Source organism: Seriola aureovittata, chromosome 3 (genome assembly GCF_021018895.1).
Source record: "Seriola aureovittata isolate HTS-2021-v1 ecotype China chromosome 3, ASM2101889v1, whole genome shotgun sequence".
Taxonomy (NCBI): Eukaryota; Metazoa; Chordata; class Actinopteri; order Carangiformes; family Carangidae; genus Seriola; species Seriola aureovittata.
In genome coordinates, this window is record NC_079366.1 from 21,571,928 (window position 1) to 21,586,888 (window position 14,961).

Below are 14,961 nucleotides of genomic sequence, written 5' to 3' on the forward strand. Positions count from 1 at the left end.
TCTAGTGTGACATGTTGCACTGTTAACAGCCTGTCCGTGGGGCTTTTCACATGCAATGCGAGACATATGTAGTGTTAACCTGACATGGCAGAGTGAGTGCTCAGTTGTCAATAAAAATGCTTTAAAGTGTTTAAACTTTCTATTCTCTAGGGTCAGGCACCATTTATTCCCCCCTCAATTGTCATCTGTCTGGCTCCAGCACTTTTACAAGTGTGCTAAAGTTAACAGGATTTTCTTTTTAATAAGAAAAGGCAGAAGGAGCAGTGCTTTCAAAGCTTTGAGGACAATCTCACACTATCTGTACAGTACATGGCAAAGAAGCACTTTAATTCATTACTATGTCAAATGTATCTGTCTCATGAAAGGCAAATCCCATTCAGGTTTTGGAGGCTTGCCATAAAGTATATATTCTGCATCCATAATATTAAAAGCTGCCACAGATTCTTTAATGATGAGCTTGATTTGTAGGCTGTGTCTACAAATAAGACAGACTTCACCACTATACATTTTCCCACCAGTAATAAGCACTTTCCAATTCATTTAATGTAGCTCCAGAACTGAAATCAACCAGAGGTGTTTTATTTCTGCATAAATGAAAGTTTCACCAACTATAATACAGGACAAAAGAGGGGTGCCCTCTCTTTTCTTGCCTGATGTTTTATCCTCTCACTCTGCTTGTAATGGGGCATATAAATGTTGAAGCCAGGCGACAGTAATGGGAGCAGTGTTAAAAACAAAATCAGAGGCTTAATAATCAAGTGAATAATTAGCAAGGCTGCCATAGCACTGAAATTTTAAACTTAGAAAAATAACTTAAATTCATGGAGAATTCACCAAAGAGGAATTCCAAAGGCACTCTGCGATGCCTGATGGGTACTGGGCAGATAAAAGAGAGGCCCTTCCTGGATTTGGAGAGGCCAGTCGAGGTTCACAGAAGCGTAATTGTGCAATCCATCAAATGCATTTTTTTGTTCCCTGCCTGGGTGGAATGTGAAATTAAATTCACACAAATGAGCATAATTTATGGCCAGTTGGAATGGGCAGAATGTGAGAGTGGTGAAAGTGGGAACTTCTGCGTACAGTATATCATATTATAATTACTGAAACTACAGCACTTTTCACTGGCGAAAGCGAGGGCATTAGTACACATCATAGCTGTGTGCTGAAAGCCAAGAATTTCTCATACACACCCATATACAGTAAGTGATGCCTGTAGCTACCCCTGAAATTCTCAAAGTTGTCCCCATGTGTGAGACTCACTTGCTATTGCTATGATTGACAAATGTAAAGATCTGTCACCGACCACAGACCTCACTCACCTCTGTTGTGACAGGCTGAAGTCACATTGCTGTTAACTTTTCACTGTTGCTTTCACAAATCTCTGATTCATTTATAGATCAGGGACCTCTACCATCACTGGTTTGATCCCTGAACCCAGGGATAAAGCTGGGAAAATGAAAAGAGCAGTGTCTCTCCCCTCTCTCAGTGTCACCACTGCGGTACCCTTGGCAAGACCCTTGTCCCCCAATTACACCAATGAAGCGACTCGTGGGAAACTGTGGCCCAGGAGGCAGAGCAGGTCATCCATTAATTGTAGAGCTGGAGGTTCAATCCTTTTGATCAAGAAAGTAAAAACAAAAGTTGGGTGAATGAGAGGTGAATTGAAGGGTTATTTGTCGATTAAAGCTACAGTATGTGTTTTTCGTTAAAATATGCTCCAAAAATATCTTAATGTATACAGCTGCTGTCAAAGCTTGTTAGTCCTGTCTCTGACCCAGACTCATTGATCAGCCTTGCAGCAGTGCAGACATATTCCCCTCTAAGGTTTCCAAGAGCCTTGCCCTTCTAACCAGTCAGAGAAGGCCAAAGTCAGGGGTGGGAGCTCACGGTTGTCAGTCAATATGTGAACGTGCTTCTGGTCCTCGACTCCTATTTTCACTGCGGCTTCAAGCTGGTGTAAGCTGCTGTAAGATGTAGCAATGGCTGACTCACAGGTTAGCAAGCTCCCGGTTCCTGGTTTAGCTGAGACAGTGTACTACTTTGATTTGTAGGAGTTACATATTGTAGCTTTAAGATAGAAAAGCATTAAATAGGTGCAGTCCAATAACAATTTACTATGGGAGGCTTCTCTGTGTGGAGGTGTGCAACTGTTTTACTGTAAACAGGACATCACTGAAAAAAAGATCTGCTTTCATTGACCAACCTGAATGAGTAACAGTTAAAACAAACAATGCATGTTTTATGATACTTTTTATGAAATAATGGTGAAATTAAGGTGTCAACCATTAATGTTACAAGGATGAAAAGTATAACACTGCTCTGAGATGACTAAAGATGATGAGATAATCCTAGAGGAGGCTCTAGATACATTATATCTGAGAGAAAATAAAAACAAGAACAGCCTTAATTTAATAAGGAAGGGCATCCTGTTATCCTTTTGACATTTTAATGTGTTGTGTTGACACAACACTAATTGGACAAGAAAGTATGCATCCATTGGCATGGCATGCATCCATTAAAGCAGGAGACCTAACACTTAAACACAGCAAAATGGTTTTATACTGCACATCGCCAAAGTATCACTACTATTAAACTATCTTCAATTTTCTGCTTGGCAAGAGTGCCAGCAAGCGAGCGAGCAAGAAAGAGAGAGGGGTCACTAGTTTGAGTAATTTTAGTATAGCTGACTTGAACAGCAGTACTTTTCTGCACTTTTGACATTGGCTGACATTGCCACAATGATGGTGAGGGAAGCAAAGTGGCCATCAGACAAGAGACAGTCCTTATCTGAGGACTGTTACTCTCATAGGTTATCACTGCTCACCCAATCACTACCAAGACCTTTCTTGGATATCTCTGAGATTGGTTCTTGTAAAAGTGTGTGTGTGTGTGTGTGTGTGTGTGTGTGTGTGTGTGTGTGTGTGTGTGTGTGTGTGTGTCCTGTAGCTCTCTCTCTCTCTCTGTCTGCTCTGTCTCCCTGTCTGCTTCCATTTCTCTCCCCCTGTCTATTTCTGTGCACTTACAGAAAATTCCCAACACATTGACACTCATCCAGCTAAAAGCAAGGGGCTATGCCAAAAATATGTCAAGTCACCTCTTTTTACACATCATGATTATTGACAGGGCAGGATTAACTGAGGCTGGGATTCTCCATACTTCAGCAGTTCATAATTGGAGCAACAATTCACCATGGAACAGTGGCTGCTCAAACTGCCTCCTGAGATGTGGCTAATATCTGCCAGTCAAACAGTCCTCAAATCAGGTAGACAGCAGAATAAAAGAATCAGCAACAATCACAACAATGCAACATTATCTACAGTATCGAGTGACTGAAAGCTGGCACAACTGTATAATGTCAAATACATTTCTGTACAAGAGCTATTTTATCAAATCTGAGTTCACTTACATTCCTGAAAAATCTAGCAATTAGTTTCATAATTCAAAACACACAATGGAAAACATGTATGATATGATAAATGATTATAATGGTAATTCATTTCAACTTCATGAAAGTGAGTTTTTCAAACAGGCTCTTGAAGGCAGCTCAATGGAAAGAGATATTTAAGTGAAGGACATTAATAAACCCTCTATTTTTACAGCCTACATAAAATGACATATTCCTCATCTATACAGTGCCAGACCACAACTGGTGATAAAAAAAAATAGTGGGCTGGCTTATGTCAGTACTGTCCCTCTAAAATCATGTTTTCCAAGAGAATATTCAAATTAAAAACACACTGAGCTGGCAAAATAGTTTTTGTTTTTCTTTTGTCATTTATGGTGTGCTATATGCTGGTAACAAAGAAGAGTATCTTAGAAATATATTAAATATATAATGTTTAAGCTATTTTTTTTTTGTATGTGACATGTGAAATTCAAAATAACAACACTTAATGGTGGCACATTATGTGTTGTAAAATACAAGTTTATAATTGGGTTGCTAATCTCTGAGGGCTGAGATATTTACAATGTTGCTGGTTAATATATGGCAGTTCCCTGTGCTAGCAGAGCAGATGTGGCGTACAAATGCCAGCTAAGACAGAACTTGGCTGAAGTTTGTAGGCTAGCAGAAAACTGACCTTGCCGGTTGTGACTTATATTTTTCCTTACAACACATTAGGTGAAAGTGGTGGTAATTCAGATCAGTAGAGAACTGTAATAACCTCCCCTTCAGGATCTTGATGTACATCCTATGCATTTTGTGTATTTGCACACTGATAATAAAATGCTTCCAGCGTACAAACAACTGGAGTGAGGCCATCATTTTCCTGGTTTTCCAGGTTTGGAGTGCCACAGCGCTCCAAGCAAAAATGATCTTGGTCAGGGAGGTGAACCAGGAACCCAACAGTGACTCCGACAGAGCTTCAGAGGTCCTCTGCAGAGATGAGGGAACCTGCCAGGAGGGCGACCATCTCAGCAGTACTCCATCAATCAGGTCTGTATGGTAGAGTGGCTAGACAGAATCCACTCTGAGTAAAAGGCATATGACAGCATGCTGGAGTTTGCCAAACAACATTTAAAGAGAGAGTGGTCAGAATTGAGGGAATCATGAATGAAGCCAAAGAAAAAGAAAACCTGCACCATGTGACCAGAGACTGGGGCAATGGTTCACCTTTCAGCACAACAATGACAGTAAGACAACAGCCAAGACAGCACTGGAGTGGCCCAGTCAACTTAAACCCTATAGAGAATTTGTGGAGAAACCTGAAAATGGCAGTTCAGGCAGTTCAGTCACTTCCCATCCAGTCCGACGGAGCTTGGGAGGATCTTCCCGGAAGAATGGGATAAACTGCCTAATCCAGGTGTGCAAATCTTTTAGAGACTTACCCAGGAAGGTTTGAAGCTGTAATTGTTGCCAAAGAGGCTTCTACAAAGTACTGAATTGAGGGTGTGAATACTTTTGTGAATGACAGATTTTAGCTTTTGATTTTTAATAAAATAAAACAAAACCCAATTTACATTTCATTTAGTCACTTTGTCTTATAGGAGGAAAAAATAGCAATTTTATCCATTTACAATTGAATCTACAATCCAAGAAAGTGTGTAAAAAGTGAAGGTCTGAAAACTTTCTGAAGCCACTGTACGTGTATATGCATTATATCAAAATAAATTGGATGATGACATAAAAGTATCCAAATTTTATAGGTAGGGCTTTAAAACTTAAAGACATCACAATGTAAAACAGTGCAAGAAAGAAATAAGTGTCAGACTCCTGTCCAAATTCATCCCTAATCCGTACAGAAAGTGAACTGGGAATGGTCTAATTTGATTTCAGAAAAACAGCGTGTACTTTGAACATTGTGAACAGTGTTCTTTCCTCCTGGGAAATTGTGAAAATTACATTTGAACTGGTATGAAAAGTCAAGCAGGGGACCCACAGAAAAAAAAAGATCCAACAATACCTCATCCTTCCCATGCTTTGGGACTCCTCTCATGCAACCTCTATCCAATTTTCTCTGTGTGTGTGTGTGTGTGTGTGTGTGTGTGTGTGTGTGTGTGTGTGTGTGTGTGTGTGTGTGTGTGTGTGTGTGTGTGTGTGTGTGTGTGTGTGTGTGTGTGTGTGTGTGTGTGTGTGTGTGGCAAACAGGCAAGCAGTTTGAGATGGAACTCTGATCAGTTCTTTCTCCATCGCCCTCCAAATCAAAGATATCTTGCTCTATCCTTTTTGTGCAGATGGTGTGTGTGCGCCGGGTGTGTGTTCATCAGGCTGCTTGTGGCGCCAACGAAATGGCCAATATAGTCACCCAGTAAAACCCCTTTGCTTGTGTTTTATTTGATTGAATACATTTTATTGGGGCTTTATGGAAATGAGCGGACATGCTCCATTTTCCCATTTTAGTCAAATGGGGTCTTCTGTATGTCACACGACGGTGCACATCACAGAAACCAATCAAAATCCCTCACCATGGTCAGCAATAGGAATGAAAACTGAAAACTGCATTACATGTTCATTCCAGACTGCAGAGAGCAAAGGCGGGATAAATGAGGCTGTGATTAGAGAGAAGAGCTCTTACAGAGGCAGCTGTCCTATTCCTTTACACCACAAGAACACTCAGTGACAGGTTTGCACCGACAACAAACCACAGGTCTGTCATTAGCCGTGTGTCTTCAAGCCTCTTCACAGAGGTAAGTGAGCACAAATGTGATGCAACCAGCACACACACACAAATGATCTTATTTGCCTCTTTCATATGCTTTTAACTGGGGGCTCTTTTTTTATCGTAGCTCTCTCAGATGAGCCTTACTCTGATTTATGATCAACTTTGAAAATAATGACGGGCTACTGAGATTTAATCCAAGAGCCTTAAATGGTTCATCTGACCACATATCCCAATCTCCATTACAGGTAAAAGCTTGTGTCTTACTCAAGAAGACTTGAAGCTGTAATTACTGCCATAGGGCCTTCTACAAAGTATGGGTTTAAGGTTCTGAATACTTTTGTAAATAAGAGATTTCAGTTTTTGATTTTTATACATGGAACTTATTAAAAGATCCTGCCCTTCAATTGCCTGTCCAAATGCAAATATAATTTTTTGCTTTGTATCATGACAGGTGTAGATTTTTCTCTCATCGCTCATTTAAACAATGTTGAGAGACAGGATGCAGCAACGAGATATACTTTGAACCATCTTTGTTGCAGCCATCATGTTCAAAAATTTGTCTGAGCTTATGATAAAATTGCTTTAAATAAAGTGATCTCTGTGAAGTATAAAGCTTTTCAGCCACTGTGAATATTTCTAGATTCACTGATCAGCATGTGAGCTGAAAGGGAATTTATTGCCCCTGGGAGCCATTCAAAGTGCAGTTGAAGGTAAGACATCAGTGACAAAGAAAGGCTAGCCTGTCATCCTTTGACAACTAGAGATTTGGGGGGGGGGGGTCACTTGCACCTGAGAGATATCAAACCCGGTTGTACTCCTTCTCACACCTCCACTCCGTCACTTATCGTTCTCTCTGCTCCGTGCATGTTCTCAAATATTCATGACCATGCAGCCAGTGTCATCTTAGAATATCTAAATGGGAAGCCCACGGCAGAGGGAAATCATCCTACTATGAAATTCTCCAGTCCTCTACAAATGTTAAAGTAGTCGTCTATAAACCTCGCTCCATCAGCTTCCTCCCCCTCAGTGTTTCAATTTCATCCCTTCTTATTTCCACTCCAAAACTTGGCGAATAGACAACATGGCATATCAGATAAAGTGGCAAATTTGCAAAGTTTTTATATATATTGATGTTTAGTGGTTATCATGTGTGCTATCTGCTTTCCTTTGCAGAGAATCAGCTCGTGGCACAACATCTGCTACATATACCTTTCAGGGCTATCTAAAACTTTTGACAGCTGATTTGTAAAGCACATACAGACACACAAACACACCAAACTGCCCATGCTTGGTGGCGCTCAAAAAAAGTAAAATTAAATGACTGAGCCTTGGCTGAGTGATTCCCGATCTGTCACTTCAGTGGCTGGGGGCTGACGCATTGTGCCAGCTCATGTTCAGGGTCATGCCTGTGTCACTTAAAGACTCTCTAATGAGACCCAGACAATCACGCTGTGCCCAGCAGAGCAGAAAGATCTGAAAGCCAACCACAGCACGAGAGCACTGGTTCCAGAAAAAAAGAGAGGGAACAACAATCTTCAAGTACCGCGAGGACACTACATGAGGTCTACTAAGAGAAAGGAAGATGGGTTTTGACAAAAAAAAAAAAATCCTGATCCAACTTTTTTTTTTCCTTGAAATGGTCACGAAGTTGTGATGCAGCTCATGATTCAAAACCTTTTCCTTTGAAGGAAGTGGGGGGTGTGTGTAGATCAGTGTAGACTTTGAATGGCTCAGCAGGACCTGTCCTGTAAGTCTGTTGGTTTGGCCTTAAGTTCTTAAAACCCGAGCTTGGGAGAAATATTGTGTTGTGTAATAGTCATATTCTTGACTGAGAAATCCCACTCACACAGAGGGACAGTGTGAGGGACAGCACGTAAGACAGAGGGACATTCAAAACCCCACATTCCAAAGGAGTTAATGAAATATCTTACCCAGTACATTAAATTACTCCTGGACAGCACCAACCTAGGAAAAATTGCCAGTTTTTTTTTTTTTTTTTTTTTTTTTTAACAAAGCTGTTCTTATAAACTTGAATTTAAATAGTAAACATTTTACCAGGTATCAGTAAAATATCTTTATATCCAGACATCTAGCTTGTCTGTCCGCATGGTCAGTTTTGTAAAACATTTGATGAGAGCACACTGCAGAACACAAGAAATAGTCCCAGGAAGGAGGTGGGGAACGAATGGAGAGTTAATACAATATAAGCGGTGTTCAGTACATACCTTGGAATAAACCAATGTAATTCCACTCCAAGCAAATTTCACATGGGCAAGGCTGAATTCTAAGAGGCAAATATATATACAGTGGGGTCCAAAGGCCTGACACCACTTTCCAGCTCAACCTTCAATACAGCAGAAATTTTTTGTAGCCTTCTCCCAGATCTGTGCCTCGACACAGTCCCGTCTCTGAGCTCTGCTGTCAGTTCCTTCCTCCTCGTGGCTTAGTTTTTGCTCTAAATTTCAAGTGTCACAGTAAGGGGTCTGAATATGTATGTCAATGTGATATTTCAGTTTTTCCTTTTTAATAATTTTGCTTTATTCATTTTTTCATTATTGGGTATTGAATGTAGAGCCACATTACATTAAATAACATTAACATAACATTAAAATAAAAGTTAATGTAAACTACTGCTATATTTGTGCAGTGTAAAAGTAACTGTATGTACTTTTACAGTGCATATTTCTGGGTTTCTCAAACTGCAACAATATGTGTCTCAAAGAATTAATGAACGATCTGAACATTTACGCTTTTAATTTGTTGAAACTGGGCACAGGCACAGAAGCAAACTTGGGGAACATACTCAGAACCAATTTTGCAAATTTAGAGAACAAAGGTATCCTGGCACAGCATCACACAATCTGGGAGGAAGCTGGAGCAAGATGAATACATTACTAGCTGGACAAATTTATCAGCAGGTGGAGTTTGTATTAGCCCTAAATCAGCTCACATCTTTGGCTTTTTTAGCAGGTAACAGGAGCCCAGGCTAACTTCTTCAAGGAGAACATTGTGTCCAGGAGGTGCAGAGTGCCATGGCACAAATGTACACTGTCCCAATTCTTAAAATATGGCACACCAACTATGAATGCAGGACCAGATGAAGTCTGCATTTCAATTGAATTTATGTCTCAGGAGAAAGAAATTCCTTTGCATACAATGTATGCAAGGTTATCTTAGAGGATAGAACCTGTACAGGTAGGGCTACAACAACATAGGACAGTAAAATGTGTATTATGGTGTATTGCTTATACTGTATGTTTTTTCACTCACTAATTAAAAGCTTGTATTAAATAAGTCATACTGTATAGCCAATATTGCATATTCTGAAGGAAAAAGTAATAGTCTGGCTGTTGACGTGACTGCATAATCTGACAGCACCCCATAATAATCCCACTGACAGAAATGAAAATATTATTTCAATTATCCAGAGGAACTGGTATTTGGAGCTGCTTCAAGAAAAAATGCCCCAAGATGTTTGATGGAGCTCAGGACACATTCTGAGGCTGCTTCCTGTATTCACTGTATAAACAAGGACTATGTGCAGAGTGGCACACCAGTCTGGTGTGTACAACACAGAGGCCCATCTACATATTTTAATAAAGCTTGGTGAGAGATCTGAAGATTAAAGTAATGAACGCAGATAGTCACAATATTTGACCTGTGCATAACAACAACCATCAAGTCATTCAAATAACGCCATTTTAACCACATTAAATTTGCACTTTGATATCCAGGTTTCATATCATACATATTTGAATGTGTGAACATCAAAGTACAGTGCATTGAACTCAAAATGCATGAAAAGGTTTAAGAGTTTATAGAGAGCATAGTATGTTCGTGTTTGTGAAAAAAAAACTGTCTCTGCAGGTGGAAAAACATCACACAGTTTTAGGCTAAAATTAGTAACAACTTGCACATCCCAACCACTGCAACTAGATTTGTTTCAAGCAAGAAAACTACTTAAAAGTCGTACTTTAAGCACAAAATAACATGTGCCGAACAGAAGTGGCATTGCAACAGCATCCATGCTATTGTTGGTTTTATACTGGTACAAAATCAAGTTTTAATGCAATACATTTATACTAACTATGGCTATAATGCAGGACTCTACACATTTATTTTTTTTAGGGGCACAGATATTTTTGGCAGAAATGACATTAATGTATCTCTTTTTTGAACATTAAATATACAGTATGCATGAGTTTATGGTAAATGCAAACAAACTTGAAAGGGAGAAATAAATCTGAAACATAAGATGCTCTTGATGCACCTAACAAAGGAAAACAATGCATTGCTCTTCATGAATGCATCCCTTTTCTAACAGCATTGAGTCTCATAATTCATCTATGGCTTTTGGATATAGGTTTGAGGTTTTTTAGCATTTCATCCAATCCGCATCCAGAATCAGGTTAGTCATGGAATTAACGTTTGCGACAACTGATATGACCTGTGATTTTCATTTTAACCGGTGAAAGTGATGATCAGCATCGACTAAAAATGAGAAGCTGCTATGTGAATATTGTGACTATCTGCCTGCTGCTCTCAGACACAAAGCGCATGAGACCTTTCTCCGTTTTAAAAAATGTCCCAAATTATGCTAAGCAGCCGTAACACAGTCAGTCAGTTTTAGCTTGTTATATATAGACACACACACACACACACACACACACACACACACACACACACACACACACACACACACACACATTTTGTTATGTTGCAGCCCTATACTAAAATAAAAATAAAAAATTCAAGTATCCAGAAGGAAAATCAATTCTAAGCGTAATGTCTGGTTCCCTAACACACAAATTTTCACTCATATGGGAGTGAAATGCTAACACTGTAGAGCCCTGTAATGGAGTCCTTGCTCATCATAAAGCTCATGAATGTTTCATAGTAAGTTATGACGAATTAAGATCTTGGCACCCAGGGTTGAGTGAGGTGCTTGATTAAGATCACGCATAGATCCATACAGAAGAGTCTCCTGTAAAGTCTGTTTAAAAAGTCTGAATCAGAGGGCCTGGCCCATTCGGGATTCTATGTCTGGTTCTCTTTCCCATTCTCACTGATGTAGCGCTGGTTCTCCCAGGGGATCAATGCCAAAGGACGGGCTGCCATGCTCAGATGCTCATCGAAGGCTACACACCCTTTTCCTTCAAAACTCAAGGCAAAGGTCTTGGTCTGAGACTGACTCAAATGAATAATTACTGTGATAGTGCCATAATTCACTGCCTGCTATAATTCAGCACACAACTCTTTGCACCTCCGAATCTGTAGGATAAATTTAAATATAATGAGATTCTGTAGCAGATTTTCTCACAGCTTTTCATGTTCATTCCCTGTAAAGTTTAAAGCGCAGTGCTGCACAGCCAACACTTGAAAGATGACTACTTCACAACTGGCTTTGAACACGTTCTCATCATTATCGCTCTCTCACGCGCTGGATTTTCAACATGCAAACATACAACAAATGCACACACAGAGACACACACACAAAGTAAAACAACAACTATTTACTCACTGATTCCTGGCTCTTGTCCTTTGCATCATATACAGTTAGCTTGACTAGTGTCTCTGGGCTAGTAGGATGCTCTGAAGGGAAGGTCACCCCAGTCAGAAATAGCGGGTCTTTGTTCGCCTGTCAGAAAGAGGGAAAACACGGAAAAGGGTTGAGATAGTGTATGTGTGTTTGTGTGCATGCACATGTGTGAGTGTGTGTCCTCATACACATTGATACAGCAACACACATGTTCATGAAAAAAAAGCAGGAAGCCAAAGGGAGAAAAGGAGGTGAGGGGGTGTAGGTGGGTAAATGAGCCAACAGCTGGGCTCAGTCTGTCCCACTCCTCCTCCCGGCATTTCTCCCCACTCCCCTCGCCTCCCCTGCTGCCTCTCCTGGGCACAGAAAAGGAGAAGATAGAGCTCTCCCTGGTGGGTCCACCTGGAGCTCTGGCATAACTACAGTCTCCCAGCTGAAACTGCAGGCCAGGAGTAACAAAAGTTGACAGGTAAACTGGCACAGTTGCACTGTGGCAATGGGATTAAACCAGCTATAGTAGGAAGTAATGGGTTTTCAAACATACCAAGGGGCTGTATAACATTAACTAATATTCACTCACAAACTCCCAGTAATCACAACACCCAGTCGTCACCTTTAACTTTTGAGCTGAAGGGCTCGTTTTGCCATGGGGGGCTGCAGAGATCTCAGTTTCATAACACTGTAAAATGTTCACCTTAACAAGGGTATATTTACTTTAGATTTAAAACCCTCTCTAAGGCCTCTGCAGTGCCTGCAAAGTGAGGAACTATATGTCATTTGTGCAGTTTCACCTGGTTGGATGGATTTTCTTCAAAAGAGAAAGAAAGCATTGTGAAATAAGGCAGGTTTCTCTATTTAAAGGTCCCTTGTTTCAAGAACATTCTGAGAACAGTGCTGCTGAAACACAGGAGACCTGTTGTAAGAGACTTGTTTTAAGATTACAGTCTTTCTACAAACCATTAAAGTAGAATTGTTCACTCATTTCATGTCACATCTATCGCAGCACTTTGAGATTGGACAAGATTTGCTGCATGTTTAATTGTAGTTGGACATGTGTGTTCAACTACAATTAAACAATCTACATTCTGCAATAAATTGTAATATAAAGGAATTTGACTTTGATTGTACCCGGAGCTGAGGGGCTTTCCTGGGAACACTCAAGGATTGTTTAGCCATTTGCTGTTGTCTATTTGAACCAATTCAAAGCACTTTGTGTTTACACTGGGGGCTTCCTCTTCCTCTGCTCCACTCTGATGGGCGTCTCTAGAACGAAACCCCTCGGGGACTGTGTGGGGACAGGCTGGGGAGTGGTAATGAGACTTGCACAGACAGACTGGCAGACGTGTGAATGTATGGGCACACCCGTGAGTAAAAAAAAGAAAGAAAAGAAACTCAGGCTGGTGAGTTTGGCTGAAAACAATATCATGGTATATTTTTTAAATATATATATATAAAATATACCATGTAATTTTACATGTTAAGAGCTGAGCTGAAACACAGTACTTTACTCAGCAGTTTGAAGGTTATGAATGACTGAATGATAGATATATATAGCACTTTTTTTATTATTATTTTATTGGAAAATAAACAAAATAATGATCACAGGGTCATTCCATCAAAATATGATGTCTCTGAACATTGAAAAAAATAACACTGACTTACTGCACAGTCTTTAACCATAAGGGAGAGTGTAGTTATATGCACATCATGTGTTGGTGCAAGGCTACGTAGGATCAGCACAGATGGAAAGAGTTTACGCCTGCACACCAACTCCAAACATTACATTTATTTAAATAGACATTTTGATCCCGGTTAGATCTCTGTCAGGTCAAAATGTTTAAAAATCAATATTTCCCCCTTTATTACTTTATTACTCTATTTAAATAAATGTGTGGTTTTGAGTTGCTGTGCAGGTGTTACCATTTTTCATTGATTACAAACCCTTAAGCTAAGAAGCCTGCACAATGGGTGATAATTGCCTCAAAAAGCCTGAACCCTGTGTTAGTCTGATATTTATAGACACAAGTGCTAAAAAAAAGCCTAATCAGCTTACCTGCAGCTCAGGTAAGATTGACACACCAGAACTAGTCCTGGCCCTCAGCTACAATAAGGGATATTGGAGCATTGAAAGACAAAGCATGAAGCTCCTCCAAATACAGCAGTATACTTACACACACAAAAAGACAGAATAATGTGTTCAACTGCGCGCACACACACACACACACACACACACACACACACACACACACACACACACACACACACACACACACACACACACACACAGACACACACAGAGGGAACACACAGACCCACCTCCTTACCGCACCACTAACCAACTGATCCTTCAGAAATCTTCCATGCGCTGACAGAGGAGAAATAAAACAAGTCTATTGCTTCTTGTTTCAGCCCTTCAAGACATGGTAATACCCTGTCTTGGTGCCCAGTGCCATTCTGCCGCCCAGCCATGAAGCTTTGTGGTTTGTGTACACCAATATACTAAAGACCAAGACCTATTCACACACAGCAGAACCAATGCACTGCTTTGAGCACAGTGTAAATCTGGGTATATATCAGTAGTGTACACTGACAAAAAGACAGGCAGAGCCATTATACTCAAGAATGTGCAGGTACACACACACATAACCCCCTTGCGCCTCCCTCACTGGCACACTGAATAGGCCTCATTCAGACTTACCAGCATGCTTGGCAGCCTCAGCTGTGGCTGAATCTTCTTAGTGCTTCTGATGGGCTGAGATGAGCTGAAGTGGTAAGCCTGTCTCCATTTACACAGAGAAGCCAGTCTGTCATACAAGTGGTCAGCGTATGCTTTGGGAGACAGCTGGCCCTCCCCTCTCTTGTCTTTTTGTCTGTTTGGGTTGCAAACCTCCATGGAACGGCCAATTTAGGCCATTAGAGGGTGTGCGTGTGTGTGTTTGAGTGTGATTCAGTTGGGGGGGGGGGGGGGGGGGGGGGTATTATGGCTTGAGGTTTTCTCCCTCCCTTGACCACTCATAATTACACACACACATACACAGACTAGACATTTTGGACTTGTTCCAGGCAGGGGGTTCTTCGCTTGACTAGCATGACATCAAAGGCTGTTTTATCCCCTGGATTTGTGTGACGTCAAATCCCCTCGAGTACCGCCACTCCTGGAACCATTGGCCATGTTTTAGGAATGGGATTTTTCCCTAGACAGACATATTAGGGTTTGGCAGAAAATGTCACTCTTTCCATCCCACTTTCTTGTCTCTTGTGTCATGCTAAACTTACTGAGAAAGCATGCACACGTGGAAAACAAAGCACTTACAATTTTCA

At 40.7% G+C, this 14,961-nt stretch overlaps 1 protein-coding gene across 6 annotated transcripts in view; it reads right to left on the reverse strand.

The window, feature by feature from the left end:
- The window catches only part of inpp4b (inositol polyphosphate-4-phosphatase type II B), a 229,559-nt gene that overhangs the window by 99,261 nt on the left and 115,337 nt on the right, over positions 1 to 14,961 (reverse strand). For 5 of the 6 annotated variants that reach the window (XM_056371175.1, XM_056371174.1, XM_056371172.1 and 2 more), the window contains one exon: positions 11,623 to 11,739. In XM_056371175.1, the coding sequence (XP_056227150.1) occupies positions 11,623 to 11,739 (117 nt within the window). Of the gene's footprint in view, positions 1 to 11,622; positions 11,740 to 14,338; positions 14,451 to 14,961 lie in introns of those variants that run through there. The other variant, XM_056371179.1, reaches the window with a different exon arrangement.